Source organism: Neomonachus schauinslandi, chromosome 7 (genome assembly GCF_002201575.2).
Source record: "Neomonachus schauinslandi chromosome 7, ASM220157v2, whole genome shotgun sequence".
Taxonomy (NCBI): domain Eukaryota; kingdom Metazoa; phylum Chordata; class Mammalia; order Carnivora; family Phocidae; genus Neomonachus; species Neomonachus schauinslandi.
Genome location: NC_058409.1, coordinates 93598098 through 93614368, shown reverse-complemented (window position 1 = coordinate 93614368; position 16271 = coordinate 93598098). Strand labels below are relative to the sequence as shown.

General features: G+C 49.7%; 1 protein-coding gene across 2 annotated transcripts in view; it reads left to right on the top strand.

Moving 5' to 3' along the window:
• The first annotated feature begins 227 nt into the window (after nt 1-227).
• Nucleotides 228-16271, top strand: part of WWC1 (WW and C2 domain containing 1) — a 147962-nt gene continuing 131918 nt past the window's right edge. Inside the window, exon 1 of one of the 2 annotated variants that reach the window (XM_021701206.2) lies at nt 228-765. In XM_021701206.2, coding sequence (XP_021556881.1) covers nt 647-765 — 119 coding nt within the window. In that variant the 5' untranslated portion in view covers nt 228-646. The remainder of the gene's footprint in view (nt 766-16271) is intronic. The other variant, XM_021701208.1, reaches the window with a different exon arrangement.

The window sequence follows — 16271 nt, the reverse complement described above, 5'->3', positions numbered from 1 at the left end:
GCGGCCGGCGGTTCGGACTGTCCCACGAGGGGGCGCGTCTCGGGTCCTAGGACCCGCCCTCGCAGCCCTGGGCGCGGGGAGGGGACCCGGGAACCCAGGCGCCCGGCGCTCCGCCTCCCGTTTCCGGGGCAGCGCGGTTACCTGCACCGCCCGAGCCGCACCTGGCGGAGGCAGAAGTCGCAAAGCGAGCGAGCGCAGAACGCCGCAGCGGAGAGGAGCGACGGCGCCGGGCCAAGGGGAGGAAGAGGGGGAGGCGGCGGTTGCAGGCGGCGGCGTGGAGGGCGCAGCGCGCCGCGCGGCGGAGGAGGGCAGGCGGCAGCTGCGCTCGGCTCGCTCTGCCCCGCCGGCCGGGAGCGTACCCGGACCCGCGCTGCGCCGCTGCGGGCGCACATGGCAGCGTGAGAGGCCGGCGGCGGGAGCAGCGGACGGCGCCGGGCTGGAGCCGCAGGGCCGCATGGACCGCGGCGCCACCCCGGCCGGCCCCCACTAGGGCCCCCAGTCCGCGGGCGCCACTCCCTCCCCCACCCCCGCCATCATGGTGCCTCGGCGGCCACCCGGGCTGGGTACGGCCGGCCGGAGCCGCTAAGCCGGGGGCCCCCGCGGTGGCCGGGAGCTGCATGGGGGAGCGCGGGCCGCGCTCGGGAAGATGCCCCGGCCAGAGCTGCCCCTGCCGGAGGGCTGGGAGGAGGCGCGCGACTTCGACGGCAAGGTCTATTACATAGATCACACGAGCCGCACCACCAGCTGGATCGACCCGCGGGACAGGTAGGACCCCGGGGAGCCCCCACACCTCCCGTTCCCAACTGCCCCAGGGGCCACCAGCCGGGACTGGGCCGGGGGTGCAAGGGAACTCTCTGAGCCTCTTGCGCTTTCTTCAGTTTGCTGCCCCCCCCCCCCCCACCCCCCCCCCCTCGGGGGCGACGCGGCTCCCCGGGGGGGCTGCTGGGAGGGGAGGACCGCCAGTGGGTTGGCCCAGGCAGTCCCACCGCCATCCCCGATGGAGGACTTAGGCCCCAGCCGGCACCTGCCCAGAGTTTTGACCTTAAGCTCTAGCCCCGCCCCCCCGCCCCCTTTAGGAAGAGGTCGGGCGGGGGCTGGGGAAGCAACCTAGCAGTGTGATTCTGGGGCTTCCCGGGGAGGCTTTCCCCAGCATGTGTGTGTGTGTTGGGGGGGGAGATGGGGAATCATCTGGTTTGGAGGGGGTAGTAGGGACCCAGGATTCAGTGGGAAACTGCTGGAGGAAGGACACTAGGCGGAGGGGAAGGCAGCCCGGAGTGTGGTTTTTGACAGGTTCCTGGGAGGCTCTGAGAAGAGCATAGGAGCAGCCAGGGGGCCTGGAGGCCGGGAGTGGGAAGGAAAGGAAGGGTGGGGAGGGAGGGCTGATGGGGAAGACTGGTTCTCCAGGAATCTTACAGCAACTTGGAAGCTGTTAGGATATAGATGGAGGTGAGGGGCCTCCCGCAAAGCCCAGCCCATCACCTCGTTCTCCTCCCTTTCTTCCTCTGGGGGCCGGAGCTCCTCAGCCCTGCACCAGCGCGTCCTTGGTGGGCACCAAGCCGACTGTAGCACGGGATTTTTTTTTTTTTTGCTGAGGCAGGTGGAGTCTGAGATGACTGGTGTGGTGTGGCTCTTAGCTTCCAGACTTTTTCCCGGTTTTGATTGCTTGGCATTTCTTTACACACACCATCCCCATGTATATCCTGGGGTGGGCTGGAGGGGAAGAGGACCACCCTCTGAGATTTCTTTGTTGTCCTTGTTGTCCTGATCTGTGGTCATAGTGTCTTAGGAATGTGGACTTTTCACCTGGTCAGTGCGACCTTGGGTATCAGGTGCCTGTAAAGCAATAGAGGTGAATTTTTTGGACCCTTCATCTTGTAGGGTTGGGATGGAGGTCCCAGAAGTCCAAGATGGGGTGTGTAGCAAGGTGAGGGTTTAAAAAAAGAGGCAGAAAGAAAACTTGAGTTGAGATTCCCAGTAGTTTCTGTGAGCACTTTAAGTTCATTCATTTAACATTTACTGGGCACTTGCTTTATTCTCATCATTCTTCCATGCTGGATGTCTCATTAATGTAATCTGGAAGAGAAATTAAAAAAATATATATCTATGCCTAACGTGGGGCTTGAACTCACCACCCCGATATCAAGATTCGCGTGCTGTACTGACTGAGGCAGCCAAGTGGCCTTGGAAGAGAAATTTTTAATGCTAGAGAAAACATCCCATGAGCAAGCTGCTTTAACCTCTGAGCCCCAGGTTCCCCGTTTGTCAGATTAATGGTTTGCTTGGAAGGGAAGGAGTAATAGAAGAGCTCTAAAAGTTGGAAGGGACGTAGATGATCAGAGCCCAGCTCTTACTTTCAAACCTAAGAGAAAATTTGAGGCCCAGAGGTGTGATTTGCTTGAATATCTTGATCTTTCCACCACTCACCATATGCCAGATTCTTTACAAGCTCTGAAGTTCTGACCTCCAAATCTGTCCTGACTCACTTTCCTTCCCCACCCCACTCAGGGGCATCTGCCCCAGGGACGCTGTTGCCACGTTGGTGAACGGGGCAGCCCCTTGTTCTCTTCTAGAACAGACGCGAGTTCAGTCTTCTATTTCCTGCCTGGTTTTGGTCCCTGCAGCTTACTGAGGCCACTGTGCTGTCAGCAGTTGGATGTTGGAGGACTGGGACAGCCCCACACCCAGCGCTGCTAACTCACCCGAGGTCATGAATCTAGGGACTTCTCTGGGGCTCTGAGAAAGCCTCTCAAACAACAGTAATTTTTTACCCCTGGACGAGGGCAAGTGGAAAACTGACTTGGCTAGAGCATTATTTTTCAAATTTTCGTATCATGTGAACCACCACCATGGTTTTGTGCTCAATGGACTTGCACTGTTGCTTACTTAATACTTGACTTTAAATCAACTCAGTTTGAAAATTTTTGAACCACTTTCACATATGGGAAACTAGTAATATCTGTTGTCATAAATAGAAAGAATCCTGTTTAGAAACAGTAGAGGGGGGAAAAAAACCCCAATCCAGCAGCATTATATTTTAACTCTGTACTGTAGCTTGCCCATATCCCAGCAACAGGTATGCCCAGCCTTTATTTTTAGGCAGATTGGCAAGCATTGGAGAGGAATTAAAAACATAGTGGCATTTAACTGAGCCACTCACTTTCTTCACCTTGCAAGTCATTGGTTTTAATGCATCTTCGTACCTCCTGGTCATCCCACCCACACTGGGTGGGTGGGGGGCCCCGGAGTTTAGGGCCCTGAGGTGTTCCGAGCACAACTCTGGGGTCACTGTTATGGTGGGCTAACTGAATATTTGGGGAAAGAGCTCTGGAATTTCCTGCACACCCCGTTCGGGATTTCTGTCTTATAATCTTACCTGTGTGGCCTCAGGTAAATCGCTTGACCTCTCTGAGGTACGAGTAAGTGCTTCATTGGTGTGAGAAGACAGTTGATGAAATGTTTGCAGGACCCTGCCAGGTCTCAGATGTGGTTTCAGACTCCTTGGCCTCGCCTTACCCCTCCTGACCCCACGGCAGAAGGGGAAGAGGGATTGTAACAAGGAAGAGGAAAAAAAAAAATAAAGCGAAGAAGAGCCAGACATTTTTGGGGTGGTGGGGTGGGGGAGATAAATTCTGCCAAGGTAGTTATATCTCTGCAACTAATTAATGCTCTTAAACAAAAGATCATGTAAAAAAAAAAATTCTTCTCCTTAAGCGTGTGTGTGTGTGTGTGTGTGTGTGTGTGTGTGTGTGTTTACGTTTGTCTTGGCTTTTTCCTTACCTGAATCAAGGAGATGCCCACCCATTCCCTTGAATTGAAAAGAAGTAAGTCAAACGGTCCTTCAGTCAGAAAAGTGATTTCTTAGCCACGAAGAACAAAATAGCGTCTCGGGTTACCAACCCTGAAGAATGTCTTGGCACATTCCTCCCTCTGGGGCCGAGCTGTTTTGTGCGCTGTCCGGCCTGGAGGCTGCTGGGGGTAGGGAATCCGGTTTTCCGCTTCCCCTTTCACCAGCGGGCTGGAAGAGCAGCTAGGCAGCCAGCCTTGCCAACTCTCTCCTCTTCTCACCCAGGGCAAGACTGGGAGGCCGAAATTCCTGAGGACGGTTGTCCCAACAACCCGAGAGGGTCCAGTGGGCAGCGTGGGCCCTGCCTACTGGGCCAAAGGCTCCAATGGCACCACAGGCTCCTCCTGAGGCAAGGCTGGCCTGGAGAATCAGGTGCTCTGGCCTCCACAGCCCCTTGGAGCAGAATAACTCTGGGTGCTTCTGGGAGCTTCCAGCAAAGGGCCAGCATTCCTTGTGTATTTAACTTAGTGGTATGCGAAAACAAATACGCTGATTGTTCTCCAAGGAAGAACGGATTGTTTGAACTGGCCCTGCCAGAGAAGGTTCCTGAAGCCTAATTCCTGCTCATTCAGTGGTGTATGTTCAGACCTTCTTCTAGGAACCACCGGGAGCTCTGTGGGCACAGTTTCTGGGGCTATGTGATAAGTCCTGGAGGCCCACTTGGCTAAGAGGCCATGTTGAGAGGACTCAGCAACTTCTCTCATGATTTGAGGAACATTTGCTAGTCCTGTTATTTCAGAAATAATTTATATTGTAGGAAGTTGGGTCTACAGTCAAAAGATCTGAACCTCCTTCTGGCCACAGATCCTTCTGAGAATCTGACAAAGGTTAAAGATGCTTCCTGAAGAAAAGTGCAAATACAGTTTTTGGCACATAATTTCGGGGGGCTCTTGGACCCCAGGTCCATACTCCTGCCATAGATTAATTTAGAAACTGCTCATCACTGCCTATATGCCCTCCTGTTCAGCGAGGTAGGAAGTAATGACTGAGCATTTACTGTATTCAGGCAGTCTGCTGAGAGCTTTATATGGGTGATTTCCTTTAATCCCTCGGACAACCCTGGGAAATAGGTACAATGATCTATGAGGAACCTGAGGCTCAGGGGGGCTGAGTTTGGTGAAAGCCAACTTTTTTGGAGGTGAGTTGCGGACGCTGGGCGCACTGACGCCAGAACCCACACATCTGACTGCTGCGCAGCACTGCTACCCCCTGAGCCCCGTTGCCTAGGGGATTTGGCCTTGGGGAATGGAGTGGGGACAAGCAGGACTTCACTTACCGTAGCCATGCTGGTGTGGGCGGGCCATGATTAACCTGAGAGCAAATGTGGACAGTGGAAAGAGGGTGAGCCTTGCTACCTGAGTGACCTTGGCAAGTTGCAAGCCTTGGCTTTTGTCTTTTCTACAATAGGGAGGTACACATAGTTGTCAAGAGCAGTTATGGACATTAAATAAACTGAGTCAGGTAGAGCAGTTAGCACAGAGCCTGATACCCAGGAGGCGCTTGGGAATGCCAGTTCTTTTCGCTTTTACTAGAACGTGCCTGCGGGACACTTAAATCAAATGGAGACTGAGTCTCTGCTCAGCTCTGTAGCAGTTTGTAGCTGGGATGGACTTTTCCGGTCGTGTAACCCATCCCTCTCATTTCACTGATGAAACTAAGACTCAGAGGCAAGTGACTTACTTACCTGCCCAAGGTCACACCTTGAATCATTAGGAAAGGTCTCCTTCCCACTTTCTTTAATGCAAACTTTTCCCTAAAAATCAGATCCAGTCTCTCCTCACCCATTGTAATAATTTGGGAATATTTTATGCTTGTGGCTGAGTTATTTTCCATAATCCTTTCTGACTGTGTAAACCAGCAGTTTTCTTTCATCTGTCCCAACCATTTGTGAGTCGTGTCCTAGGAATACTATGGTACTGAACTTACTCTATGCTCCTCATTGGGCTGAGCCTTTTGTTTTGGGATTCATTTCATCCTTTTGCCAACCCTGTGAGGTAAGTACTGTTGTTATTATTTTTGTGTTCAGATAAGGATACTGAGACTTAGAAAGGTAAGGTAAGTTGCTCAAGGTCACCAGTAGGTGATGCACCCGAATCAGAGTCCAGGTAGTGGCACTCTTGAGTCCACACTCAAGTTAACTGTAGCTGTTCCAGAGTGCCCTGTCAGTAAGGTGGCCTTGAAAGTTGCCATTTATTCCTGAGCTGAAGCAAACGTGCTGTACATCTCAGGGAGATAATGTTGCTGAGGAAGCCTGATCAGAGGGGCCTGTGAGATCCGCAGTGTGGATTAGGAGGCTGTTGGGCAAAAACCCCACCTTCTGGGAGCAGCCAGCTAACCAGAGCTCTGGGAAAGTGAGAACAGAAACAGAGGCAAAGAAATTCTAAAGGATACAGTGTGTGTCGAGAGCTCAGAGTCGTTTCCAAGTCGCTTGGGTAAATGTTCCCAGTGGCCAGGGAATTAGTAGCCAAGGCAGCTACTCTCTGTCATCACCTCCCCGGCTTCTTGCCTAGCCAAACTGACCTGATTCTCCAATCCCCCGGGATCCCAGGTAGCTATGAAACACTGCTCTTTTGAAGAGAAGGGAATCAGGTTGCCTTAGTTACCGGGAGGGTTGGAACACCAAGCTCAGGTGCACATAAGGAGAGACAAGGCTCAAATAAGTGGGAGTTGGAAGGTGGCCGGTGTGTTGCTGCAGAGCTTCCTGGTTTGGAAGAAGCCTTGGTCAGGTTTTGGTGGCATTTGCAGGGGTTGCCAAGTGAGGGGCAGTCGGCTGTCCATGCTGACTGTCAGGAGCTGTCTCGAGCCATGTCTGCCTCCCTCCAGGCAATGAGGACCTGCAGCCGCCAGCTCAGTCAGGGGCCCTGGACCAGAGAAATCTGCTTCTCTTGGGGAAATGTCTGGGGTGACATCTCCTGGGGTTTCCACTTGGACAGGGCCGATGGCCATGTCTGGGCTGAGTGTGTGTGAAAAGTTCACACGCCCTGCGTCTCGCAGCATGGACAGGGCCAGCCGGCTGCAAACCCTCAGGCAGAACAGCGAGAGGCTCTGCTTGCTGCTGACAAGCTTCTCCGCTGCCTTGAATCCCTGTTTCAGAGTGAGATAAAAGAAGAGAAAATTCAGAAACTGGATACAGTGGTGTTTTGTTATTCAACCTTCACCAGCAGGCCATTAAGCCTCCAGCTCCTGAGCAGAAAACCTCTTGCCAAAGTAATGGGGGGAGATTGAGGCAGAGACAGGCATTCGCTGTTGCTGTGTTGGGAGAACACAGAACATTTTCTAAAGATGCTGGACGGGGTGGGGGGAGCTAAAAATGGACAAGTGTGGTGGGTCACATTCTCCACCCCCCCTTAACCCCCCACAATTGCCTCCTCAGTGCTTCTACCCATGACATCTCACCATTGGGAAGAAATGGGATCTTTCAGTTTCAAATGTCTGCCAAAGAAAAAGGACCCAGGCTTAAGTTCTCCCTCAATGGTCAGCCAGAAAAAAAAAATGAAGCTGCATCAAGATTAGGGACACCTTTGTTGCCTGTTTTCTTCCCCTGCTCCATTCATCATTTGTTGGCAGCCAGGACCCCAGGCCAGCGGCAGCTGCTGACTTTCCCCAGCCGGCTGCCTGCTGTTGCTGGGCCTAGTTCCGTGGCAGCCCCGCCGTACCCCCACCCCCGGTTCCCTGGCCGCCCTGGCGTCCCCCACCCCCCCCCCCCCCCCCCCCCCCCCCCGCCGCGGGTTCCATGGCAGCCCTGCCGTCCCCACGCCTGCTTTCTCCCCGCCCAGTGGCGGTTGCTTGTTTGATTGGTCAATGGGGCAGCTCTTCCGATCCACTGACTGGTACCTGACTTGGAAGGATAAAGTATCAAGATACAGGCATCAGGTGGCTGCTAGGATGAGGTGACCTTGAGACAGCCTTCTGATCTTGCATCTGTTGTGGCTTTTCTTAGGTAGTTAGGGCTCTGTGAGCATTTCACTTTGTATTCCAGGAATTTCTTCCAAGCACATGGCTTGTCTTTGTACTGCTAACAAGGCAAACAATAACTGGTTTTAACGTTGGTGGTAGCGAAGATAATAATAGTTACATTTTATCATTTCTATCCCGTACCTGTCATATGCCAAGCACTGTTGCTCATTGTAGTTTTCTGGCATTTTGCAAATGGGGAAACTGAGGCTACTAAGAATGGGCAAGTGACAAGCTCAAGGTCAGACAGGTAGAAAGAGGCAGAGTTGGAATCTGAATCGAGGTCCATCTGATTTCAAAGCCTTACTCTTTGCACCGCTGCACTCTCAGTAAATTCGGAGAGAGGAAGGGCAGAGAGAGAGGGAAGAAGAGGGAAAAGGAACTTTTTGACTACAGAGGAATCAACAGAAACACACCTATCAGTGTATTGTTCACTGAGGAGAAAAATGATTGTGTGCTTCCAGCCAAACATCGGTCCCACGATACCGCACATTCCCTGCCGTAGATAAGGTCTTCGTAAAGATCTTCACAGGGCACCAAATCAAGTTCTGGCTCTGTCTTTACATGTGGTAGGTGACCTCGAATAAGTTTCTTCTCCTCAGAGTAGGATGTGCCTACCCCCGAGGATGAGATGACACCAGACACGGCAAGTCTTAGCCCAGTGCCAAGTGCACGTCAGGCTTTCTAATGGCAGCTCTTCCCGGTGAGGCGCATTTGCCCTCCTGGGCATCCGTAGAGGAACTCGAATGATCGTTCCTTCCTTGCCAATGCCGGTGTCTTCTGGTAAACCAGGGCTCATCTGAGCCACGTTGACATCAGAGCTTGCAAACCACCTCGGCAGCACTCATTAGATAAGTAAGTCAATAAATTCTTTTCCCCCCACCCCGGTCTTATCGGAGACAAGCCCTTCTTTGGAATTTCTGGAGTGAAGTGACTTGCCGGAGAGCTGGCACCGGGGCTGTGCGTGAAGCAGGGGTAAGGAATCGCAGTTGTCGTGGCAGAACTGAAAAGGCTGCTGCAGAAACTGGAGGTATCTGGAATTCATCTGTAACTGCTTGATACCATGTCTCTTCACTCCAGAAGTCCTCCCCCCCCCCCAACCTCTTGCTGATTTTTGCACGGCAGTGGTGCAGAAGGGCATTGGTATTTATCACGTCCCACCCAGCCAGGGGTTGGCCATTCATTCAGCAGGTATTTATTGAGTGCCTACTGGGCTTCAGGCTCCGGTGCCAGTGCTGAGGATCAGAGCAAAGTCCCTGCGGCAGCAGGGTGTACCCTTGGGTGAGGGAGAAGGGCAAACAGTTAAACAGATAAGTTGCATTACAACTGGGGGCTTGGTGTTCTCTGGAATTCTTTTACCCATCTTAGGAAGATGGAGGGACAGACCCATCTGCTGCACCGGTTGGCAGTTGTGGGGTGAACTTAGATTTGGAACTGGGAGACATTTGTGCCTTCAACAGGGTGTTGCCAAGAGCCTGTCAGGATGAGCTGGGCACTGCGCTAGGAGCTGGGAATGCAAGGGTGAGGTGCAACAGTCAGTCTGCAACTTGTAATATTTACTACAAATTAGTGAGAGAGTCAGCAAGCTATGCAAATACAGTTAGAAATGCCAGGCTATCTGGATCTTGGTTTTCCTTCCTCTTCTATTTCATCTGGACTCATTTAATCATTCAAAAATATTTATTGAGTGCCTGTGAATGGCTAGGATGTCTGTAATATGCCAGGCATTATTCCAGCACTGGGGACTCGGTGGACCAACAGAAATCCTGTCCTCGTGGAGCTTATATTTTAGAGCAGAGGTTGTCAAACTTGCGGAAGCATCAGAACCACCTGGAGGGCTTGTTAAATCCCACTCCCCAACTCCGACCTCCCCCCCACCCCAGTTTGCCTCAGTAGGGCTGTTGTGGGGCCTGGAAATCTGCATGTCATCCGGTCCCCAGGTGCTGCTGGTCTTTGCCATGTACAGCCATTGGCAGTCAATTCATTGAGTCCTCACAGTAGGCTGGGAGAGTACCATATTATTCCTGTTTCACAGACGGGGAAACCCAAGAAAGCAGGTTGAGGTAACCTGGTCCTCCTTCTTACGCCAAGAGAGCGAGAGGAAGTGGTTTCCAGAGCAGGCACTGTTTCCCTGCATGGCTATGATTGCTATGAGCATACCATTGTCCTAGTTCTTTGGCTACCCTGAAGCCCAGTGGTGGCAAAATCTGGTATTTTCTCCTCCGTTGTGAAATAAAGCATAGGGAAGCAGGAAGTCAGGGGATTCTGGAAGCCAGAGGGACTTCTCTTTACATCAGAATGTCTAGAATCTAGGGGCGCCTGGGTGGCTCAGTCAGTTAAGTGTCTGCCTTTGGCTCAGGTCATGATCCCAGGGTCCTGGGATCAAGCCCTGAGTGGGGGCTCTCTGCTCAGCAGGGAACCTGCTTCTCCCTTTCTCTCTGCCTTGCCACTCTGCCTACTTGTGCTTGTTCTCTCTCTCTCTCTCTCTCTCTGTCAAATAAATAAATAAATAAATAAAATCTTTTAAAAAAAAAAAGAATGTATAGGATCTGTATATCCATACTCAGGAGAGGATCAGAGGAAACAGTTGTATCTGTTTCTCAGTGGCACTGAGCCAGAAGAACATCCATGCTGAGCTGTTCTGCCGAGAAAGGGTTGCTGGGCTCCTTCACCCTTGGGAACTTTCAGGGTCCCCTGCCCCCAGTCCGACTTCAGCCCTAGAGAGTGCAGGGGAGGTGTGTAGAAGAGGCAAGTCCCTCTTCTCGCTGAATCCTCACAAACCCTTGAGGGAGACATTGTCCATTGCTGGTCCCCTTGACCACAATTCGGATTTTATATCTCAGCCTTGTTACTGGCTAGTTCTGTGAGCTTGGTTAAGTTACTTAAATCCTCCTGAGCCTCAGTATCTTCACTGGCAATAAGAGAATGTTAGAACATCCCTCATAGGGTTAGCCAAAACCGAATTAGAGGTGTGTCATTATATTCAAGTTCCACTCTCCAGATAGTTCTAAATGCAGGAATTAAGGCCTCCTCAGTACCTTTTATTATTATTATTATTTTTAAATTTTATTTATTTGGGTGCTTGGGTGGCTCAGGTGGTTAAGCATCTGCCTTTATGGCTCAGACCATGATCTCCAGGTCCTGGGATTGAGCCCCAGGTCAGGCTCCCAGTTTAGCAGGGAAGCTGTTTCTCCCTCTCCTCTGCAGCTCCCCCTTCTTGTGCTCTCTCATTCTCTCTGTCTCTCTCAAATGAATAAATAAATTTTATCTTATTTTTTTTAAAGATTTTATTTATTCATTTGAGAGAGAGAGCACAAGTGGAGAGGAGGGGCAGAGGGAGAGGGAGAAAGCAGGCTCCCCACTAAGCAGGGAGCCAGATGCGGGGCTTGATCTTGCGACTCTGAGATCACGACCTGAGCCGAAGGCAGATGCTTAATAAGCTGAGCCACCCAGGCACCCCTCCTCAGTACATTTTATAGCTTTATCAATCATTATGTAATTACTGCTCAATTCATATATTTTGAGTACCAGATTTCTTGGACATAAACCACTTTCTTCCTGTTTTTCTGGGAAAACTGATCATACTTCAGAGGTAAACATCTTTCCAGTAAACAATGACTTTTGCTAGACAAGACTACTGAAAGGTATCTTAACAGTTCAAGGAGTTTCTAAACCAGCCTGAGTGCTTTATTTCCATCGCTGACACAAAACAAACATTTACCAGCTGCAGTGGAGACCGTGGGTATTTCTCCAGCTTCCTTACTGGTCACCCAGCCCAAGTTCTCAAAATGTGGTCCCAGACTAGCACATCAGCTTCTTCTGGGAACTTGTTAGAAACACAGATTCTCGGGGCGCCTGGGTGACTCAGTTGGTTAAGCTGCTGCCTTCGGCTCAGGTCATGATCCCGGGGTCCTGGGATTGAGCCCCACATCTGGCTCCCTGCTCAGCAGGGAGCCTGCTTCTCCCTCTCCTCTGTAGCTCCCCCTGCTTGTGCTCTCTCTCTCTCCTGAATAAAGAAAGAAAATCCTAAAAAGAGAAAAAAAAGAAAGGCAGATTCTCACATCCCACCTACTAAATCCAAAACTTGACTCTCCTGCCCCTCAAGTCTCAGAACCACTGGCCAAATGTTTGCAGCCAGAATGACCTAAGATATTTTGTTAGTGATTGCAGGCAAAAACTGACCAGATTTAAAGAACCTTCTGAGCACAGGTAGGGGCAGCCCGTTGAAATGGTCTTCATTGGCTTATGACCATTTTAGTATCATCCCCAGACTTTTAGTGTGCAAGCTGGACCTCACACTTCCTTCACCAGACCCCACCATTGCTTGACATCTTCTTTACATTGAGGTTCATCTCACACACGAAGGTTAGAAAGGCCTTCCCCTGTGCCTTGCCTGGGCCCCCTGGCACCTTACACTGTAGTAGAACATCATGACCACCCGTGTGTTCTGCATTCATGGTCATTAGGTAGCCCAGTGGCTGGCAGGCAGTAGGAGTGCACTGAGTCAGGAAATGAATGTCCCCAGTTGGGAGTTTTAGATTCTGTTTCTGGCCCTTCTTTGGAGCAACAAGTCACTTGCCTTCCCTGATCCCTAGTCTCCATTGCTCTACCATGGGGGAATAATAACCTTTGATCTCCTTTCCACAACGGAGGATAGGAGGTTGTGTTTGGAGCTGGGGGACAAAAGGGTCAGTCAGTGGTTCTCAAGTTCAGTTGCACATTAGTCTCACAGGAGGGGAGTGCAAAAAGTACCCATGTCTGGCCCACTCCCAGACATTCTGGTTTAATTGGACTGGGGTATGGCCTGGGCACGGGATTTCCAGGGTAGAGCCCAGATTGGAGAACCGTGACTATAGGTCAATATGGTTTTATAAACAGGTTTCAGTGAGATTATATGAAAGTACCCCCTAGAAGTTTTTAAAACTAAAGATGATTTAGGAAATACTTAAAAAGTGTTGTGGGAGGGGAGAAGTAGATCTTTGGCGGATGTCAGTCACCTTGCTGTACCTGTCTTGTGATTTCTTTCCTAGCATGTTAAGGTTCAGAGAGATTTAGGCTCATCTTTACTTTAATGTGAAAATGTTTAAATTCCCATTGTAGCAGTAATGGTTTTGGACAAATTGATCTAAGCTGCTGTGGAGTTGCAGGCCCAGGGGTTGGGCCTCCAGCACATCTTCTGTCTGACCTCAGCAGAACCCTGTCTGGATTTCATGCACACATCTGTGTCCTTGAGACTCCAAGAGAGTGGGGCATGCAGACAATGTCACCATATAGATCATAGCCTGTGGGTAAGAACTAATAATAGCTAACATTTATTAAGACCTTAGACTGTGCGAGGATCTGAGCTGTGGGCTTTTAATGCATTATCCAATTTAATTCTCATAGCAGCCCAATGAGGTAAGAATGATACCGTCTCCATTCTGCTGATGGGGGAAGTGATACATAGGGGTTTGAAAACTTGCCCACGATTGTAAGCTAATAAGTGACAGAACTGGGATTCAAATTCAGTCTGCCCGCCCCCAAAATGCATGTTCTTCACCATCGTGTAGATCAGGCAAGGCGGTCAGGGAGAGCAACACTGACTTATTCCTGGTAATTCAGACCAGAGCCTCTTTCACTATGCTGATTTCTGCAGTGGCAACTTCTTCCAGTTGCTCGGGATCTGTTTGGAGAGGCCAGACTTTTGTGTTTGCTCTACTCCTGTTTTAGCAGATGTCCCTCTTCAGGAAGCAGGGTGAGTGAGCTATTTTTTTGAGTAGAGTTGGTTTTTCAAAATCCACTCCCCAGGGATGAATGTCCTTGACCAAATTCCTTGGTCCATGGTGGTGATCAGCATCTTTGCTTCACCCTCCTTACTGACTGTGTTCAAGAAAGCTCCATCTCTTATTACTTTGACACAAAAGACTTAGCAAGAATCAAGTTCCTCTTGGACTCTTGGTATCTGCCCAGCATATGGGCTTGGTCTGCAGCATTCTTGCTTGCTCAGCAGAACATCCTGTAGGATGTTTGTTTTGGGTTCACTAGAAGTCATTTGGGTCATCTCAGGCCCGAAATGGCTCTAACTGGGCATGAATTACTTTCCACTTCTATTGTACATTGGGTAGAACTGAAACAAAAGGATGCCACCACCTTTGTGTATTTGGTTCCTGGTGGGAGCTGTGCTAGGAAGGGGGTTCAGCAGTGAATAAAGGCTAACGTCGCCCCTCGTGGAGCTTACAGACAAATAATAAAAACATAAAATAATTACAGATCAGGAAAATGAAGAGGATGCTGTATCAGAAAATAAGTCCTTGTGAATGATATCAGAGGTCAAGCCATAAAGTTGTAAAGATTCTATAATTAGAAAAACTGGGTTTGCTTTTAACTTTAAAAAAGATACATCTTTAATGATCCCCTGTCTCCCTCTTCATACAGGTCATCTTAATTCCAGTGAGTAGATTGTGGTCCTCACTGTGGTGGCAACCAACAGGGTTTCTTCTTAACTTTGGCCAGGGAGCCAGGTTTCCCCTGCGTCTGGCATCATCTGTTGACTGCATACATCAGAACCTCCTAAGTGGCTCAAATGCAGATTTCCAGGCCCAGCCCCAGTCAACATAATCAGAACCCATGGATTATGTGGAACCCAGACTCCATGTGTGTGAAAAGAACCCTCAAGTGATTTTGATGCCATCTTAAAGTTGAGAACCCCTGAACCCAACCAGGACTAGAATCCCTTTGGCCTCTGCCACAACCTGGCCTGCTTTTTGGGCCTCATATCAAAGAAATCTCTTCCTTTTGTCAGGCATCTGTGGATTTTTCTCCAATGTGCTCAAGCATTCCCTCTCCAAGAATAAATGTTCAGTCTGTGTGCTCTCACCCCATGCCCCTCCCTCTGAAGAACATGGAGGAATTCCGTAGCCACTGGCCCCCACTCATGTTCCAGCACTCACCCTCCTCCTCCTCCACCTCATCCTCTGATCACAGTTCCAGAAAGGTCACAGGAGCCCCATGATGAGCTCTTCCTCGACCTCCCTGTAGCATCTAACAACCTGGCTGACCCTCCTCCTTTCCTGGTGCCTTTCTTTAATTTTTATTTATTTTGTGGAGATATAATTGACATGTAAATTTAGTTTTAGGTGTACAACATAATGATTCAGTATTTGTATATATTACAAAATGATCATCACAGTAAGTCCAGTTAATATCCTTCAATACATAGAGTTTTTTTTCTTGTGATGAGAACTTTTAATATCTGCTGTTAGCAGTTTTCAAGTAGGCAGTTGCAGTATTGTTAACTATGGCCACCATGCTGTAGATTACATCCCCAGGACTTACTTACTCTTTGACCCCCTTTACTCATTTTGCCTACCATACCTCCTGCCTCTAGCAACCACCAGTCTGTGCTCTGTATCTGTGAGCTTCTTTTGTTTTGTTTTATTTTTGGATTCCACATTTGAGATCATATAGTATTTATCTTTCTCTATCTTATTTCACTTAGCATAATGCCCTCAAGGTCCAGCCATGTTAACAGAAGATTTCATTCTTCTTAATGGTAGTAGTATTCCATTGTATATATACACCACATTTTCTTTACCCATTCATTCATTCATCAGTGGCCACTTAGGCTGTTTCCATATCTTGGCTGTTGTAAATGATGCTGCATTGAGCATGGGATGCAGATATATTTTTGAATTAGTGTTTTCATTTACTTCAAATAAATACCCAGAAGTGGGATTGCTAGGTCATATGGTAGTTCTATTTTTAATTTTTTGAGGAACCTACATACTGTTTTTTTTTTTAAGATTTTATTCATTTATTTATTTATTTATTAGAGAGAGAGAGAGGGAGAGAGAGAGAGTGAGAGAGCGTGCGCGTGCGCGCGCACCAGTAGGGGGAGCAGCAGAGGGAGAAGCAGATTCCCCACTGAGCAGCCCAATGCCACTGGATCCCAGGACCCTGAGATCATGACCTGAGCCGAAGGCAGATGCTTAACTGACTGAGCCCCCAGGCGCCCCCCAAACTGTTGTTCCTAGTGCCCGCACCAACTTACATTCCCTCCAACAGTGCACAGGCATCTAATGGTGGTGTTGACCCTCCTCCTCCATTGGCGATCACTCTTCTCTAGGAAAGGGAGGGCATTTTGTGGTCTTATCTCCTGTTGCTCTTCCTTAGTAGTGTCCTGTACCCCAAGCTTCCTGCTACATCTTGTCTAGCGAAACCTCAAGTGCCCATTTCCAGGTTCCTGCTGGACATCATTTCTGGGTCCAGACAAACCCTGTACTCTACTACAGATTTAAACCTGAATCCAGTCCCGGTCTCAAACAGCTTTGCCTTTTCTGCCATTCCCATGAGAAGGTGCCCCCATAATGACTAAAACATGCATGGTTCAAATTCTAAAGGTCCAAAAGGTATGCAGCAAAATGTAGGTATTCCTCCACGCCTGGTACCCATGTACCCAGTTCCCCCACTACACACAGGCCACCCCTGTTTCCAT